The 18,543-nt window shown below is 43.9% G+C and overlaps 2 protein-coding genes across 5 annotated transcripts; one reads left to right on the plus strand and one right to left on the minus strand.

The window, feature by feature from the left end:
• Nucleotides 1-1,681: 1,681 nt before the first annotated feature.
• On the plus strand, nucleotides 1,682-7,432 carry LOC124706268 (palmitoyl-protein thioesterase 1-like). Of its 3 annotated transcripts, XM_047237921.1 has the most exons (12): nucleotides 1,682-1,787; nucleotides 1,887-1,971; nucleotides 2,631-2,682; nucleotides 2,764-2,784; nucleotides 2,870-2,923; nucleotides 3,165-3,215; nucleotides 3,815-3,877; nucleotides 5,172-5,237; nucleotides 5,334-5,372; nucleotides 6,136-6,258; nucleotides 6,739-6,831; nucleotides 7,045-7,432. In XM_047237921.1, exons 1-12 carry the CDS (start codon nucleotides 1,682-1,684, stop codon nucleotides 7,228-7,230), a joined length of 939 nt encoding a protein of 312 aa, XP_047093877.1. In that variant the 3' UTR covers nucleotides 7,231-7,432. The 3 variants fall into 3 exon arrangements, with proteins under 3 accessions (XP_047093877.1, XP_047093876.1, XP_047093878.1); XM_047237920.1 differs by having other exon boundaries at nucleotides 5,172-5,372; XM_047237922.1 differs by lacking the exons at nucleotides 1,682-1,787; nucleotides 1,887-1,971 and having other exon boundaries at nucleotides 2,614-2,682.
• Nucleotides 7,433-7,721: 289 nt separating this feature from the next.
• LOC124706270 (protein ARABIDILLO 1-like) lies at nucleotides 7,722-18,534 on the minus strand. 2 transcript variants are annotated; one of them, XM_047237924.1, is made up of 13 exons: nucleotides 17,101-18,534; nucleotides 16,844-17,002; nucleotides 16,666-16,746; nucleotides 16,425-16,556; nucleotides 15,624-15,751; nucleotides 15,424-15,511; nucleotides 15,132-15,226; nucleotides 12,542-12,605; nucleotides 12,056-12,231; nucleotides 9,068-9,289; nucleotides 8,821-8,905; nucleotides 8,166-8,361; nucleotides 7,722-8,062 (listed from the first exon to the last, which is right to left on the minus strand). In XM_047237924.1, exons 1-12 carry the CDS (start codon nucleotides 18,517-18,519, stop codon nucleotides 8,185-8,187), a joined length of 2,826 nt encoding a protein of 941 aa, XP_047093880.1. In that variant the 5' UTR covers nucleotides 18,520-18,534; the 3' UTR covers nucleotides 7,722-8,062; nucleotides 8,166-8,184. The 2 variants fall into 2 exon arrangements, with proteins under 2 accessions (XP_047093880.1, XP_047093879.1); XM_047237923.1 differs by having other exon boundaries at nucleotides 7,722-8,361.
• Between the last annotated feature and the right edge of the window lie 9 nt (nucleotides 18,535-18,543).

Below are 18,543 nucleotides of genomic sequence, written 5' to 3' on the forward strand. Positions count from 1 at the left end.
CAGCCGGGAGAACCTGCGTCTCCCACAGCAGGTAATTCTCCCTGGTGAGTTTTTCAGCGGTACCCTGGCTTGGGAGATTGGACGCCATGGGTCCGGAGGAAGAGGATGATCCGTTCATAGCTAGATGTGTTTTGTTTTTGGGAAGATTGGCTCTGATACCATGTGATAATTTGGGGTTAACTGGTTGCCTTTGTCTCGGCACCAGGGTACGTGTTATATAGTCCGAGGCATAACCATCGGCAGCAGATTACAAGGGAGGTTACAACCAACACGTCGGGATAGAGATAGAGGAAACAATCTGATCACATGCGATCAGATCAATACAAAAGATATTAACCAATTCTAATTCTATCTCTACCCCTTCTAGAACACACGCACACATTACAACTCTAACGTATACATGTTGTTACGATATATTGATTGCTTAACAGCCATGACTTGGTCATAAGTTGACCAATACAATGCATTGTCTAAAACTGAAGTAGTTGAGGCAATGATGCTCACGCAGCCCGTCGTACAAAAGTTATGTAAAACAGAGAACCAAAGACATATTTTCTCGTTTCTAGAAAATAGAGCGTTACCGAGATTTTTAAGATTGGCCATGTACAACCAAATTCATATCACCATAATTACCTTAAAATATTTTTTTCAGAAAACGTGAATAGCATATTTGCGCATAAACCAATGGTTGAAATACTACCTTCAAGATTGCGCCAGGTCCTAAAGATTTATGTTTTCGAACGGAGGAAGCATCTGAGCATGTTAGATGACTAGTAGTGGTGGTAGTGTGCCAAAGTACCGTGGATCAAATTAAGCACAACAAGTGTGGTGATAGTTTGCCAATTCACCAAGGAGCAAAATCGGTGTATTTTAATAATACAATTAATTTTGTGTTGGCAACCCACATGCCCTTCAATAACGAGGCGTCCGTAGTGATTCCATCAGTCTTAAAACTTAGCAGGTGATGTGTCACTGTGTCATCTATGTTCTATTTAGTGTTGTAAAGAGAAAGATCAACCCGAGCAGCAAAAATAATTCCACAGATATTCACTTGCAAAGAAAGGAAAAGAAATGGAATACTCAAATTCAGTGGCGTAGCCACATTGAGACCTGTGTGGTCAATTGACCACACAGGTTTTTAGCAAATTCTTTGTATGCTAGTATAAAATCATGATAAAATATATTAAAATGAATAAAAATACATGTATTTGACATCACAGATTACAAATGACAACACAGACTTCAAGTTCTGGCTCCGCCACTGCTCAAATTGGTTCAAGATAAAGCAAGAGCATCCATTTCTTTCTTGCAAGCAATAGCTTCGGATGGGACTACGGCCCGGCTGCTTACAAGCAACGTCGCTGGTATGCGGGCCCGGTATGTTAGCGTCGGTGCGACGAGCAGTCGAGCACACCAACCAGCGAACCCTTCGCAAAAAAAAAAAAGAATGCCGGCTCGTTCATTAATTATGGGCCCACCTGTCTGCTCTGTCACGAGCCCTCAACGGTCCCACCCGGCCGCCTCTGACAGGTGGGACCCACGCGACCAACTGCCTCTCCTTCCCCCCCTTCTTCCTCCGCCCAGTTCACCATTTCTGCGCCGCTGCGCGAAGAGGAGCCGCGAGGCCGACGGCGAGAGCGGAGAGCCAGGGACGCGGAGACCTAGCCGTCGATCCGGGCCGATGGCCGCGCTGCCCCCTGCCGCCTCCGTCCTCGTCCTCCTCGCCCTCGCCGCCGCCTCGGCGCTCGCGCCGGTGGTCTCCGCGGTGCCCTTCATCGTCCTGCACGGTTAGGGTTTCTCCTCGTATCGATTCGGGTTCGGTTTGGCGATAGGATTTCGTGTTGATGTTTTTTTTTTTGCTGGGTTGGCTGTTCTCGGTGGCGCAGGGATCGGGGACCAGTGCGGGAACGACGGGATCGCCTCCTTCACCGATGAGCTTGGGGAGTGGTCGGGGTCCCAGGGCTACTGCATGTAATGGCCGCCTCGCCTTTCTCGCATGTGTTTATGTTGTTCGTATGCTTATGCAGTTATGTTAATTACATCGCGGAGAAGTATGTGGGGGGGGGGGGGGGTTGTTGATTTGCCTGGCGTTTGTGTGCTTGTACTAATTAGAGTTAAGCAATATCGGTATGTGTAAGAACCTTTGACTTGGGTTTTGTTCTTTGTTCTTTGAGAACTTGTTTTGGTTGGTAATTGGTATGTTGCTTGCTTGTTAAGCAACGAATTAGGACTGTTTTATGTCCCTCTTTCCCCCTGATAATACTTGCTGTAAAATTGGCACGAGTTTGATGCTCTGATTTGATATTAAGTAGTATATAAAACATAGGATTTGGTTTCTATTTGATGTGAATTCCAATAAATATTGGATCCCAAATGAGTGATGGAAAATTAATTAGGTTCCTCTTGTTTAAATGTCTGACAGTCTGAGTACAGTTTTAGCTAAATTAAGAGCTTGAGCTATCTATATATCCAGTTTTGGGCACGAGATATTGCTCCTAGCTTTCAGTACAAGTACTGCACATCCTGGTAGAATTAGATAGGCTCCTCTTGTTTGGATACAAAGAATTTAGCTCATGGAGCAGCTATTCTCGAGTTTATTAATGGCATTCAAACATGTCCTTCATCTACAGGGAAATTGGGAGAGGAGCACGGGACTCTTGGTTAATGCCACTTCAGGACCAGGTTTGTTTCTTACTCTTAATGTTCTTTAACTGAATAAACTGTTCCTTGCAGAATTTTCTAAGATCACACACTCCTCTGCAGGCAGATGTAGTTTGCAAGAAGGTGATGCAGAATCTTCGGTACTGCTTTTCTGAATAGTATGCCGAGCTGTCATGGTACTGTATCATTGCTGGAATTGGTTTTCCAGGTAAAGGAAATGACAGAACTCCGTGAAGGTTACAGCATAGTTGGCCTTTCTCAGGTGTGTTCATCATATTCTATTGATGGTGTTCATGGCGAGAAATAATATTCTGAAGTCTGATTTGTCCGTGAATTACTGCTAATTAAGTGCATAAATTTGGATTGTGCTGTGATAAACTCTTACTGGTTGTTGATTTAAGGGGATTTTTTACCTATGGTGACTACTTGCTTTTTCACAAGATCACTTAGTATAACTGCAGAGTCTGTTACCCTCCTGTACTAAACCATCTCTTACCTTTCAGGGGAACGTAATTGGACGGGCAGTAATTGAGTATTGCGATGGCGGACCACCGGTGAGTGAATTATGTGATTGCTTTTATGCAATAATGAACGGCCTAGTTTGGTCTGGTTTTTTTCTTTGAACATGCATCAAAATGCATGCCATTTATATTACAAGAAAATCACTAACAGGGCACTAAGAAAACATACAAAAGGAAAGCGAACAAAACAAAACTGCAAAACTAGCCTAGCAAAGAAAGCAAACCGAACCAACCTACAAAACCAAGCAAAACAAAGAATGAGGCCCTAAGCTAAGGAACTAAGGTGCACTGTCAGGAGGGTCTGGTGTGCTGAGGAAGTTTCCTTAAAGCCTTATGGCCAGCCAATTTCCACCTTTCAGCCTCAAGCAGAATATCATCTGCAAGGCTCTGACAGTTTTGACGCTAGATAAGCGACTAACATTTTAGCCCATACCCACAAATGCTATGATGGGCATAGAAGATCACGGTGATAGGAATCAACAAAAAATTGTAACACTATAATAACTATACCTAATGTATAGCAAACAATGATGATGAATGTTATGACAAGGTCCTTCACTTCATGTGTATTTAGATATTATGTTGTCTTCCCTTCTTCTGAGGGAACTAAATAGTTTTGGTGATTGCAACAGGTAAAGAATTTCATCTCAATTGGGGGTCCTCACGCTGGAACTGCTTCAGTGCCACTTTGTGGTGTAAGCTCACTCTGTCCTTTCCTAGTGGTTTTTTATCATTCATATTTCAAAAGTAGGCTACATGTTGCAATATCATCGGATATAAATATGCTAGGTTTCTTTACGTGTACAATGTGATGATACAATGTCTTTAGTATATTAACTTAGGGATTAAGACCAATAATAAGCAGGCACAGACGACTTTCTAGATAGCTACTGGTAGACACCTCACTATCTCACTACTTTTAAGAGCCATTATTCTCTCTCATCTTTAGCTCCATGTACATATAATACGATGAACCTTAATGCCAAGTTCTTCGCATAGTTACCCCCTGATGCTCCACATAGAACATGGAAGAAATCTCCATTTAGTAAGTGTATTCATGGGAGAAGTTGTTTCAAAAAAACAGACTGGGAAGTATTTGCAGACCAAAACCATGTTGTTAGAATGGCATGAAATTTGACTGAAGAAAGTATGTCATATAACATGAAATTTTGTGGAGCAACTCTGTCATATAATATGAAGTTTTGTGGGCTACTTACCAATTCTTTTCTTAATCACGTGCGCATTAAGACTTTATGATTTTGTTTACCTTCTCCATGACTATCAAGTCTTAACATTTCACTACTGTTGTCTACATTGTCAATCCGTTAATATAGATCTCAATGCAGCTACTTTATGTAGGTTATTACATGCAAACACTTCCTCTTTCGGTGCAATAAATGATATGTAATGCATGACTATCTACACTAGATGTTTAGTATTGTCTGTCCTATTGGTCCGCTTGAGGCAGTGTTGACCTGCAGCAAAAACAAAATATTTCAATGTTGTAGAAGCAAGCGAACCATCATAGGTTAAACTAGTTTTGCATGAGTCACTAGAGCAAACAGCACTGCATATCGTCCTACAGTTAATTGGTGGTATAGGTGACCAGGTTGGCAATGGAGAAAATAATGTCTTTGATTGCTTTCACAGTGTCTCCTTTTTTTATGAGTGCATATGAATTTGGATGTATTCATGTATCTATACACATAGTGTCTAGATATTTAGTGTCTAGATACATCCAAATTAATTTAGACAAATCTCAGACATCCTTTTATGGACGGAGGGAGTACATTAATGAAAGCACATTACCCAGATACATCTAAATTTAGACAAATCTCAGACATCCTTTCATGGACAGAGGGAGTAGTTTCTGGTAAACTCATCTTTTGTATTATATGTAGTTGTACAGGGACTTCAATACTCAGGCTAGTCATTGATTTACACTGTCTACCTATTGTTACTGTGCTTCTAAATGTTTTCTCTTTGCAGTCTGGTATTTTTTGCATTCTAGTTGATGCTCTGATTCAGTTGGAGATATATTCAAACTTTGTGCAGGTTTGTATATGTTGTATGTTATTTGGTCACAGTTATCGTTATTACATGTGCCGTAAATGTTTGTACACAAATAACTCAAAATTGGTGAAATTGCAGGCACACCTTGCCCCTAGTGGTTACCTAAAGATTCCCACCGTAAGTTCTTTATGTTATATTGCCGCTTGCATATCCTGGCAACCATGATACCTGTTCTTCCTTTTCCACTTCTGTTTATCTATTATTTTCTCAGTCAATCATCTTCTAGTTTTGTCTTATAGTATTGTAGTCTTGTAGATCATAACTCTTGCTGGTCTATAAGGCCGGAATGTGCTATGGAGGTTCTATTCTTTCAGTCGACCATCTTTTAGTCTTTGTATTGTAGCTCGTAGCTGTTGCAGGTCTATAAGGTTGCAATGTGCTAACGGTTGAATTATACCTATTTACTTTTACGGTTGTGCTCTGTGATCCAAAATGAAACCTTCCATGAATACATCTGTGATCCGCTAAAGTGAAACTGGAGCTAGTCTGGTTTACATGTATGATTAACTACTCCCTCTATGCCAAAATATAGTGCCTATAAGAATTTTTCAAAGTCAAACCGTGTAAACTTTGACCAAGTTTATACCAAAAAATAGCAACATGTAGAATTCCAAATAAATACCATCAAATTCATCATAAAGTATATTTTTAATATGGTATACATTAGGTATTGTACTACCTTTGATCCGTATCGACGCGGATATGTGTCGCAATCTTTGCATATCCGCGTCGACTAAAACCTATCGGAGGGAGTAGATATAGATAATTTTCTCAATAAATTTAGTCAAAGTTAAGTTTGACTTTAATAGAAACCAATGCGCATTATATTATGGCGAGGAGGGAGTATAATTAGTTGAACCAGTCTCCCTTTCTTTTACAGGATATGGCAGATTATTTGGAGGGCTGCAAATTTCTTCCAAAGCTTAATAACGAGATACCAAGTGAAAGAAATACTACATATAAAGAAAGATTTAGCAGCTTGGAGAACTTGGTATTAATCATGGTATGTTGAGCACACATACTGTTCTTGTTTTACGCACTTACACTCAAGGTACACGGTAGGGATCTCTTCTAAGTCATCTTACATTTTGTTATTTGATGTGTTTACCCCACTCTTTGAAGTCTATAGCTAATTTTACAGTTTGCATAATCAGTAAAAAACTGCTCTTAGTGATTTGAAGTTGCAAAACAAGGGTTAGAGTAAACATAGAATCATACTCAACAATCAGCATGGTACATGATATAACAAAATTGCAGTGGATAAATCCTTTATACTCTTAGGCCTTGTTCGGTTTCCTATGGATTGACCAGGATGGACGTGGATTGAGGGGAATTGAATCCCATCTAAGTCAAAATCCCCTCTAACCCACTCCAGTCTACTTGAGAAGTGGATTAACCGAACAAGGCCTTAGTGTTCTGTATTCCACAGTGTGAGATACTCTGCTGAGAAGTTAACATGCTGCCTTTGTAAACTGCTATACAGTTTGAGGATGATGCAGTCTTAATACCTCGGGAAACAGCATGGTTTGGTTATTATCCTGATGGCGCCTTCAGTCCAGTGCTGCCTCCTCAAGAGGTAATGTAAATCTTCTGAATTGCATGGTTCTGTCCAATAAAAGAGATAGTGATGTGCCAAGACCTGTTTTCTCCTGATGAATCCGTTCATTCGCACACATCAACTCTTTGAAAAGCAACATCAGACTTGTAGTGCATAAGCACCATAAGACGTTTCTGGCAATCCCATATGGTTATTGTCATTTCTGTCTGATTGCTAAGCCTTGTGCTGCAGACGAAGCTATATACCGAGGACTGGATCGGCTTGAAGACTTTGGATGAGGCTGGGCGTGTTAAGTTTGTTTCAGTGCCAGGAGGTCACCTACGCATCTCCAGGAGCGACATGAAGAAGTACATAGTACCATACTTGACATCGTGTGGATCATCCAAACAGAGTGTTCGCCGGATCTTGTCAATTTAAGGATCCAAAAACCTCAGGTGATTGTCGGATCTTATGAAATTGAGGACACAAAAACCACGCATGCAGTTATAATCGAACTAGTTCTGAGTGTTTGTATGCCCTGCCACGTCTCCCTGCATTGCCTTATAATATATATTGGTGGAAAAGGCTGAAAGAATTGGAATCAGAGAAAATAAGGGGAAAACAAGACACTGAAAACTCACCTTCCGCTCATTCGTGGATTGTGCAAATGTTGTTATCGTTAGTCTGATCCTAGACCCTAGTGGGGTCGTACTACCGTGGAAACCGAAGATTGCACTATTGTAACAATATTTTTCTGCACGGACAAATGATAAATCCATGCGGGATGCTCCTTCTTTACAAGAATAAAAATGAAAACTTTTATTCCTTTAAGAGAAACGAGTCCCCCAAAAATAACTAAGATCAGTCTGTATGTGAAGAATTTTTCCAGAGATGTAAAACGCGTAATTTGTACAAAATACAAGAGCACATGCCAATGGGGATTATTCATATACCAATTCAGTAAGTCTACAAAGTTTACATGTATGCAACAGGTGGAGCAACCGAACAATCCGTCCCACGCTGCCACGCACCTCCCTAAATTAAATCAACACATAATAAATACTCATAACTTTGTATATACCATAAAAGTTGCAAGCCCTATCGATGCTAGAGTTTTAAAATTTCTTTTACACACAACACACATGATAAACTACAGAAAAATTGCACACTCAATGCACACTCAAAAACTGCCAGCCACTGCCTGAGGGTTCATTCATGTCTCTCACGGTTCTCCTTGGATGGAGTTCCAAGGTCATCGATTGCACTGCAACTTCAAACCACCGCGATACCAGATCTGTCAGTTTCCATCCATTCTCTGAGGCCAGGGCATGGCGTTAGAAGCGATACCTTGTTGGAGGATTAGCCGCACTTACACTGCTCACCATTGTGCTTTCAGGTTGATGTCCCTGCTTGATTGTGTTCCAGATTCCTAAGGACAATTCTGGCGAACACTTTGGCTTCAATCGAAGCTGATGTCGCTGCCGCCGCTGCACGCAAGACCCGAGCTGCCCCTGCTTTCTGCAGAAGGCCCGCATGGTGGACCGCATGTCGACCTCCTGGGATTGTAAACTACACATTCGAAAAACATTGCCCATCAGATCTTAATAGAAACAGTGTTACCAGACGTTGAAACTGTTTTGCATCCGACAAAACAAAAAGGCAGTCTGAGATAATTGCAGATATCTTTTGTTCAGCTAAAAAAATAGAGATATTGATTTGTACAGATCAGACCTATGCTATGAAGGAATTCAAGTTCAAATTAACAATTTAATAATATAGGAGAGAAGCAATTGGTCAAGAATATAGACAAGGCAACCGATTTAAAGCATGACCAAAATGAAAGCTAATTCTTGTAATTACATATTTAGAAGGTTGGATGTAGAAACTGTTAAAGGTGTCGAAAAGAACAAGGTTTTTCTATCTTTACAGGAATCACGATCATGTAGCTCCATGATGTCCAAAGGTAAACAAAAATGGTAACTCCAGTAAAATAAATAAGCCGAGACAAATAGCGTTAGAAAAACAAACCTGGAGAAGGGCAAATGCAGCACAAGCACGAAGAACTGGCGTAGGGTTCCGAAGCATGGCAATAAATCTACCAACCTCAGCACCACTGGAGGAAGTAAATGAATGTATTAGAACCATGTTCTCTAAATACAATAATATAATGACAAAATATTCAAATAAGATGCATGAAATAAACATGAACCGTCTTTAAATTTGTTTCCTGAACTGTATACAGAATAGTTAAGCCTCATGAAATGTAAAGCCAAACCTGCATCTCAGGTGTCCAGCTTCTTGTATAAACACTGCTTCAGCAACCTGAGATAGTGCTGCTGGTGCTGAGGAAGCTGCAGCCATTGAGAACACCTGCGGATCTGAAAACGTCAACACAAAGATCTCTATATGCTTCAAAGCCATTCTTCTAGCTCCCTCGACATTAACACCCTTGAAACTGCCCTCTGACGATGTCCCAAGAATGGCGGCCTCATTCATTCTGTCAGATCACAAATTTCAGATTTAGGCCTGAAATTTCCTTGTTAAAATATAATATTGCGCATCAGCAAATAAGTACCCAATTTCTATCAGCCGTCTTACAATACAAGTACATAAGGGCATCTCCAGCGGCGTGACGCAAACGGACGCTGAGCGACCATTTGCATCCGCCGGGCCGAAAAATGCTTCTTGGTACCACCTCCAGCGGGGCGACGCAAAGTGACCGGGCCGTCCACGGCGACGCAAACCTGGCCCAAATATGCGTCTCGGATGCGTCTCTGCGGACGCTGCACGGACGCGCAAAGTGTCCGCTCGCGTCTGGCGGGCGTTTCGTCGGGCCCGCCTGGTAGTGACCCTGCATTGATGCGTCTTCTCAACTAGCGCCGCTGCATCGCTTCGGCAGCCTGCGCCACGTTAATGGCGATGCCTCGGCTGCCGAGCGGCCGCCGCCTACCTCCGCCAACACGTTAATGGTGATGCCACGCGTCCCGCGGCCATCTCCTGCCTCCGGCCTATATAAAGAGGGCGCGTGTTCTTCTTCCTCATCCACTCCTCCAGACAAACCCTAGCCGCCACAAGCTCCACCGTAGCGCCGCCTAGCTCTTCCTACGACGCAGCCAGGCCCGCGAGGAAGTCCATGGCGGGTCCTTGTGGCCGGCGAGGCGGTCGAGGCCGTGGGCCGAGGCAGGGGCCACCGTGGTGGAGCAGCTACGGCTCCACGCTCGTCGTCGCCTGCGCCCTCCTCGTCTTCGCAGGACGACCGCTGCTTCGAGTTCCTCCTCCGCATCGACAACGACCCACTCGGCATCAAGCGGCTCCCAAACAAGTTCGCCGAGTTCGTCGATGGCGTCGAGCTGGCGCACTTGCAGCTACAGGAGGCCAGCTGCAACTTCTGTCGGTGGATTGTTGAGGTCTTGTTCGACGGGCAGGGCAAGATGTACCTGAACACGGGGTGGGACAAGTTCGCCCGTGACCTCGCGCTCAAGCCCGGTTGCTAGCTCACCTTCCTCTACGAGGGTGACGGCGAGATGATCGTCAAGGTGTTCGACGACACAGTCTGCCGCAGGCACTACCACACCGGCGAATCCGGCTCGGACACCGATAGTTAGAACTTAGAGTGTTATTTCTTTGCAACGAATATGGCTATGGGCCAGTTGAAGCTAGTAGTGAAGGTTTCGTCACCAGCTGGATTTTCCAGCTTGGGTGACTGGGTGTGCCCTCGAATGTTCTTTCTTGGCAGGAAATCAACACAACTGGTTTCTTTTTTTAAAATGTTTTTATTTGTGTCAACCATGGTTCAAACTATGTATTACTACCTCCGTTTCAAGGAATAAGGCGCCCTCGTTTTACGAGCTTTTTGTTTGACCAAGAATTACTTCAATTAGATAAAGATTGTTTGTATGAAATTAATATCATTAAAAAGTGCTTTTCAATACGAATCCAACGATACTAATTACATATATTATAATCAAGATTTTGTTGCTCAATTTTTATGGTCAAAGTTCGTCTTGGGATGCGCGTGCGCCTTATTTCTTGAAACGGAGGTAGTAGTTTGTGTAAACCATGTTCCAAACTATGTATTAGTTTGTGTAAAATAATGTTCCAATATGTAATATTTGGAACTATGTTTAAATGGAGAAGAGGAAAAAAAAAACAAGTAAAAAAAATGCGTCGCCCCGCTGGAGCCACCCCCAGACGCAAACGGACGCACGGACAAAAACGGTCATTTTAGCGTCCACGGCGCGACGTAAACGGACGCGCGCGGACAATAAAATGCGGACAATAAAATGCGCCGCGCCGCTGGAGATGCCCTAGGGTATACCCGCACTCTATTGCCCATCCTAAAGAACTCCCTCCGTTTCAAATTAATTGAAGCTCTAAGTTTGTACCAACTACCAAGTCAAACTTCTCTAAATTTGACCCAGTTCATAGAAAAATCTGCTTATATCTACAGTGTCAAATCTGTATGGTACAAACATATATATTAGATGAATCTAGTGAACTTAAATTGGTGCTGTAGATGTTGATATATTTTTCTACAAACATAGTCTAACTTAAAAATAGTTTGACTTAGGACAAACCTAGAACTTAAATTAATTTGGAACAGGGTTAAGTAGCAAACCATGCCAAACAGTGTATTAGCATCTATAGAGCTAGCTGACCTTCAAGTAAATATGAAATATCTTCAGACCCGTATATAAATACTGTTGCACAAATTCTTACGGGCCAAAAGAATATTTAGCTTGTACAGATCAAGGCAACAATGCTTTATGCCAACAATAGGCTGATCTACAGTAAACTGATAAAACAGAGCAGCAATTGTATTTAATTTCTCAGAACTTCCTTCTACACATCATGGAATATGAAGATACAGCTTTTATGTCACTTGCACTGTCAAATAAGGATGCACATAAGACTACCTTGACAACAAACAATGTAGTAAGCCTATGTAGGTAGTGTGGCCCTGGAAACTAACCGATACTCATGCTAACCATAATACATAAGGAACTCCCAGAAAGGTGCTATCAAAGTTCTCAGAATAACTGATTTTCATCAAAACCTAGAAGCCTAGTCTTGAGTTCACTCTACCAGCAGAAGTACATTATGCATCAACTAGATGGCTTGCATTTTCAAGCTAACACTACAGGATAAAACTAACACTATAGAATGATTTGCATACTGATAACCGGCTAGTAGTATTTGTTTCATAAGCTAGATGTTAATATTGAAAAGCAAACAAGCATGGTAAGTTTCATAAAAGGTGTACCTTCCATCAAACATATAAGCAAGGGCTAGAGCAGACATGAACCGAGCCATTTTTGACCCCGATGATGAGCAAAGGTGCACAAGGATAGGCACCCCACCTTCTTCAACTATACGGAGAGCATTGCTGGAATAAAAAGCAAGATTCCACAATGCCCCTGCAGCTGTCTCATGAACATCCTGCAGAAACAGTGATTCGGAGTAAATAACAATGTAGCAACTATACATAGGATCATATGAACCATGACATCACTTGGAACAACAGAGCAGGGACAAAATTTAACAGGAAATAAAATGCCCTAACAAAATAAAACATCCAATACTTGAGACCAAAGAGTTAATGAACAAATAAGTTAGCATGCGTTGCCTAGTGCCGAACAGAAGGACCTTGATGATGAAAAAAATGTGAAGTTCTTTAGTAACAATACATATCCAAACATGAACATGACAAGTCAAATATAATGGGTATCTTAAGTGTAAGGGAACTTACTTCAACCTCTGAGCATGCCATTGTGAGCAATGGTGTAACACCACCCTCCTGTCCAATTGCGATGCTGACAATAGTAATGTAAAGTTATCACCAACTATGCTGAATCATGAACAAGTGACTAGCAGAGTGATGGGGCAAAAAGTTTTAGAAAGTTAAGCAGTCAAAACACTACGTTATGGCACACAAATATCAAAATTGACAGAAACGCGAGAGAAAGATTCCTGAATACAACATTTTTGTTTTACTTATGCAAATTCTATAAAATACTTCTTTATTTTTCTTCTTACTGCAATAAGGCTGTAAAATTGGAGCAAATACGAAGAAACAAGACAGTCATTACAAGATACAACCTCTTAAAAAGGCTGCACAAAACCCCATTTACTGTAATACACCTCCACGTCGTCACATAATAACTACTGATAAAGTTTCTTCCAAAACACTTGTGCACGTCTGAAATTCAATAGCAGTAAGTTGCCACTGCAACTCTCATATCCAGTAATCTGAACACAAGAAAGACAACCACCTTGCTACTCAAATAAGGTAAGCCAGAGGGTATTCTTGTTGGATTGGTTAAGTTCCTCTGGAAAGAGGAAACAGTCTAATAACGTGAGTGGTAAGGTAATTTCCAAGAGCCTAAGATGAAACAATTCAGTAAAAGGTGTGCAGTACAAGCCATCAGACAAACCTATGAACTATCTGCATCAAGAGCTTCTAAAGGAGGATGGGATTGACATGTTCAAGTGCAACCAGCTACTCTGCACTTGCTAAAAGTAAGATTGGCCCCTAGTTTGGTAAGGATACAGATTTCATGTAGCTCACCATCTACACAAATGTTAGGGGGCATGGAAACTTCAGGCCTAATCTAAAACATACCAGCTCTGGACATTTATTTTGGTTAATTGGATAGCACTGCGACTTTGTTGATTTGGGGCAATTCTTTGTTGATTGGATATGAGATTGGCCCATTCTTTTCTCTTAAGAAAAATGCCACTGAAACTCTGCAATACTCATCCATATGCCAAGACCAAAATACCTAACTTCTTCTTTGCCCTTCTCCTTCCCCCTTCCAATGAACTCCTATTTCCTCAACCATGGGGCAATCCTCCCAACTCTATTTCCCTGCCTCTCTTTGCTACCGTCCTGTCGAGGACCCCACGGATTTGAGCTCCATGCCAGACAAGCATGGGCTCCTCATACGGTTCCTCCCCAGGCCCAATCTCCTTCAGAACCAGCAGCTCCATCTCTCTCCATCATGACTATCATCTCCTTCAAATCCCGCAGCAGGAGGTTGAGGCGGCTCACAAGATGGAACCTGCTGCTGGATTCTAGAGAGCCATGGCCCCCATCTCCTTTGAATTCGGCACAGGAGGTCGAGGCAGCCATCGAAATGAAGCTTGCTGCTGGATTATATGGCAGCCATGGAGGACGCTGGCAAGGTTGCAGGCAGCCTGGGTGATTAAAGGCTTAAAGCTCAGGAGCAGACCAAGCCATGGAGGTAAGAGGGGAAGATGTCCGCCATAGGTACAGGAAGGATCGCCGCCATAGGGACGGAAACATACAGGAAGAGGAAGATGGCAGACCATAATTAACCTTTCGACAATTAACATTTCTCTAGTATTCTTTGAAGTTCGGACTAAATTTCCTTTTCTTAATTGACACTATGCAACCTTTTACCACTTCTATCAGCACAAAACTTAGAATTTACATGAATATTTATCTCCAATAATGTCCACCTCATGGATATTGATGAAGATGTGAACCACCAGATCAAAGCCGGATGGATGAAGTGGCACCAAGCTTCTGGCATTCTTTGTGATAAGAGAGTGCCACAAAAGCTAAAAGGCAAGTTCTATAGGACGGCGGTTCGACCCGCAATGTTGTATGGCGCTGAGTGCTGGCCGACTAAAAGGCGGCATGTTCAACAGTTAGGTGTGGCGGAGATGCGCATGTTGAGATGGATGTGTGGCCACTCGAGGAAGGACCGAGTCCGGAATGATGATTTACGAGATAGAGTTGGGGTAGCACCGATTGCAGAGAAGCTCCACTGCATAGTGGACGGCTAAAGCGTGCTGATAATGTCAAGAGAGGACGGGGTAGACCACACTTGACATGGGAGGAGTCCGTAAAGAGAGATCTGGAGTATCACCAAAGAACTAGCTATGGAAAGAGCCGCGTGGAAGCTTCCTATCCATGTGCCAGAACCATGAGTTGGTTACGAGATCTTATGGGTTTCACCTCTAGCCTACCCCAACTTGTTTGGGAATAAAGGCTTTGTTGTTGTTGTTGCTGTTGTAATGTCCACCTCATGAGCACATATCACATTCATGTGGTGCAAGTTTAGTGAATCAGCTAGCCAGACTCCTAGATATTAAATAAGATATCTGCAAGATTCATTATGTCTTGCATAGCAGAGACTAGGTCACTAGGGTATAACTGATGGTAATTAACTAGACCTTTAGTTAACTTCTAAAAGTTGCTGAACATATTGAAAAAAATTAGCACAAAGGTGGATAACCTAGCACGATCGGGGCAACTTACACAGCTCACCAGAAAGAGTATTGTATCAACTGGATAAGTATTAGTATGTTACCTGTTAGCCTCTGAAACAGATAATCCCCACAATGCACCAGCAGCTCTCTCCTGAAGACCGTCTGAAGCATTCAGACATTGTTGTGCAAGTGAAACCTAAAATACAGATGTCATATACATGAGAAAGAGAACTTCTATTTGATTACACTTAAGAAAGAATGATGGCACAGTGATTCCCAAACAAAAAAATTGGTGTCCTAGCTAGCAGCATCGTAAATGATTTCTCGGAAAGGTACAAGCTTGATAGGTTGCTAGTTAAATAGCAGTTTCGGAGAACAGATAAAAGATATTACCAATGCTTCAACGCCACCCGCGGCAGCAATAGCTTCACGGTTTTTATCATCGAACGATAGGTTCCACAAAGCACCAGCAACCTCTTGTCTGAATTAAAATATGTGCAGTATGATCTCAGGTCAATCTGATATATGTTGAGGGAAGCCAATATGACGAATTCAAAGCCACATAGGTGAAAGCATGTCAACTAGAACTATACCTTACACCCTCATTTTGAGAACACGTTAATTGCACTAGTGCCTCAAGAGCCCCTGCTTCCTGACCTACAGCGGCATTATTGGTGTTGTTATCTCCATGTGCAGCTAAGTTAGCTAGAGCTCTTGCCGCCTATGTATAACAACAACAGCATTAGCAAATAACAACACATCAGAAATATAAAGATGGTGAACATAAGGAAGACAAAGAACTAGGCCACTACTGTATATAAAATGTTTATTTTTAGCGCTTAAGATGAAGCAGAGAACTGCTACTGTTTCATAAATAGATATTTTGTGCGCCTCTTCAGCAAATTTAAATGGCTTCAACTTTCAAGCAAGTATAAAAGATTTAAATGTTCAATACTTCAATTGGACTGTTTTCAACTTACACCTAAATGATATGAATCCAGTCAGCATGTCAGACATTGTTTCAGTACCACAGGTTGTAAAATTTACATAGTGATAAGAGTGCTCTTGGACAAGCAAGATAAGTTCACAGCTATCCATGAGAAATGTTGCATACGATACCTGGAAAATGCAGTATGAATGATCGAAATAATTCATATATGGTAGGGCAGAAGTTTAATAGGCAAGAAATAAGCTGCAGACGGCACATATCCATCTGTAGGACTATGGAGTATTAAAGATAAAAGTTGCAAGTTTCTTTACATGTATTTTGCGTTCATAGTGATGTGTCTGGTTTTTGCGGAATGTGTAGTACTTACTGGCTAACGACTTGTGAGCTAGCATAAAATTCTACTAGTTTATATAAAACAAAATTGGACAAGCATTATGCTGCTTACCTGTTCTAGGACGCCCTCGAGTTTACATGACCGAGCAAGTGTAACCAAAGCATGGACACCACCAGCCTTTGCAACTTCCAAGCTGCACTTGTCATCAGCAGCTAGGTTTGCAAGTGCACCAGCAGCACGTTCCTAATGAAAAAAAAGGGAGAGAGCAAAAGTCACAAGAGATTGTTTGCCAGAAATCAGCAAGTAAAGGTGGTGGGAATTGTTGAAAATGTGAAGTTTGAAAGTTCCATACAAGAACTCCATCAGTCCCAGCAGGCCAACGAAATATAAGATCAACCAAAGCCTTTATACCACCAGCTCCCGCAATAGCCGTCTGAAGAGTAAAAAATCAATCATTCATTAGTACAGCACAGTGGCACACTGGAGACATCAAAGGACGAAATAAGAATCGGCATTCAAACAATAACAACCTTGTGTTCCTCTCCGACAGAGAGATTCCAAAGGCCGCCAGCAGCTTCTTCAGCAACAGAACGATTCATCGACTTAGCCAAATTGGTGAATATGGTGATACCTCCCTCATCTGCAACCACCTTTGCCACCTTGGCATTCACCGATAAGTTTGCAATAGCCTGCACATGGACATAATTAATGTGAGCTAATGACATACCAGAATAGTAGAAAACAAATACTCCTAAGAACCCAGGAGTCCAGCCAAAGAATGCATTACCTTTGCTGCTTCAGACTGTGCGCTTACCCTTGAGGACCTTGCAAGGTCCAGCAGCAGCGGGATGCCCCCATCCCTCATCACGGCCTCCGACCTTGCAGCATCCACATTCGCAGTTTCATCATCAATAACCACAAACGTAGCAAGCGTGGTAGCTGCACGCTCCTGCACATCCTCCTGCGAGCTCTTCACCAGGCTCAGCAGCATTGATGTGCCCTGCTGCAGCCAGAAATCATCCATACCATATGGGTTGGACTCCGCAATCCGCAGAAGCGACTGCGACAGGATCCACTCAAGCCAGATCATCATTTCGCCAAGTACCTTGCTTTTGCCCCTCCAATTGCACTCATTGAACACCCCTTGCTCCTTCACAACCTTGCCAGGAAACAGCTCGGCGACCGATTCGAAAATGTCGCTCGTAATGGTGAGCACAAGCTTGCCCTTGGAGTTGCTAAATGTGGTGGGACTGTGTGCTTGTTCCTCTTCGACGAATTTGCAGTTCAGCGCGCATATAAGCTCGAGGGTTTTGGAGTGGGAGATTAGGCGAGACACGGCGCTCGGAGAGATATCAGTGCGTGAGACGTCAACGGCGACTAGCGAGGGAAGCTGCTCCCATGAGGCGGACGCGGTCGCCCATTTCAGGTTGTAGCATCCGGCTACAGAGAGGAACCGGAGGGAGCGGATGTCGCCGATGGCGGCCTCGTCCACGGTGCCGCAGTCAAGGAAGGCAACGTCCTCAAGGAGGGGGCAGTAGCGCGCCAGGGCCCCAATGGCGTCGGCGTCAGCTTCACGGAGACCCGAGAGGCGGAGGCGGCGGAGGCTCGAGCAGCAGAGCGCGACGTGGCGGAGGGCGTCGCTGGAGACACGTTCCAGCGGCTCCGGCCCGATCTGGAGACTCTCCAGTGCCTCGTGCCGCGCGGCGAGGACGGCGAGCGTGGCGTCCGTGAGCCCGCGGCAGCCGTCGGCGACCACCTCCCGGAGGCCGCTGGCGCGGAGGCTGGAGGCCACCGCCATGGCGGCCTCGTGGCCCCGGAGCCGCAGCCGCCGCAGCCCCGCGCAGCGCGAGGCGAGCGAGGCCGCGACCTCGGTGTCGCAGCGGTGCGCCCGGAGGTCGAGCGCGCTCCACAGGCACGGCGACGACCCGAGCGCCCTCCACGTCCGGCACGTGGACCCCAGGCTCCCGCGGTCGCGGTAGCTGAGCCGCCCGAACAGCTGCAGCACCGTGTCGTCCGGGAGCAGCGTCCAGTCCACGTCCTCGCCGCACACCGCCGCCCGGCCCGCATCGCCATCCCCATCCTCCTCCGCCGCCACCCAGCCCAGCGGCGGCGATGAGCTCGCCTCCGCCAACCGCCCCTCCTCCACGACCTCCTTCCCCTTCCCCTTCTCCCTGCACGTGCGGCGCCTCACCCGCCGTGTCGTCATCTCGCCGCCGACCGGCCCGCGCGC

This window comes from Lolium rigidum, chromosome 4, assembly GCF_022539505.1.
Source record: "Lolium rigidum isolate FL_2022 chromosome 4, APGP_CSIRO_Lrig_0.1, whole genome shotgun sequence".
Lineage (NCBI taxonomy): Eukaryota > Viridiplantae > Streptophyta > Magnoliopsida > Poales > Poaceae > Lolium > Lolium rigidum.

What these genes read in the sequence shown, in the direction of transcription:
- LOC124706268 (XM_047237920.1), top strand. Translation starts at nt 1,682, where the DNA reads ATGGCCGCGCTGCCCCCTGCCGCCTCCGTCCTCGTCCTCCTCGCCCTC. An exon ending in GGGTCCCAGGGCTACTGCAT is followed by an intron (nt 1,972 to 2,630) that starts GTAATGGCCGCC and finishes CTTCATCTACAG; the next exon opens with GGAAATTGGGAGAGGAGCAC. An exon ending in CAGTGCTGCCTCCTCAAGAG is followed by an intron (nt 6,832 to 7,044) that starts GTAATGTAAATC and finishes CTTGTGCTGCAG; the next exon opens with ACGAAGCTATATACCGAGGA.
- LOC124706270 (XM_047237924.1), bottom strand. Translation starts at nt 18,519, where the DNA reads ATGACGACACGGCGGGTGAGGCGCCGCACGTGCAGGGAGAAGGGGAAG. An exon ending in CGGGTGGCGTTGAAGCATTG is followed by an intron (nt 15,227 to 15,423) that starts GTAATATCTTTT and finishes TCTGTATTTTAG; the next exon opens with GTTTCACTTGCACAACAATG. An exon ending in TGGCATGCTCAGAGGTTGAA is followed by an intron (nt 12,232 to 12,541) that starts GTAAGTTCCCTT and finishes CTGTTTCTGCAG; the next exon opens with GATGTTCATGAGACAGCTGC.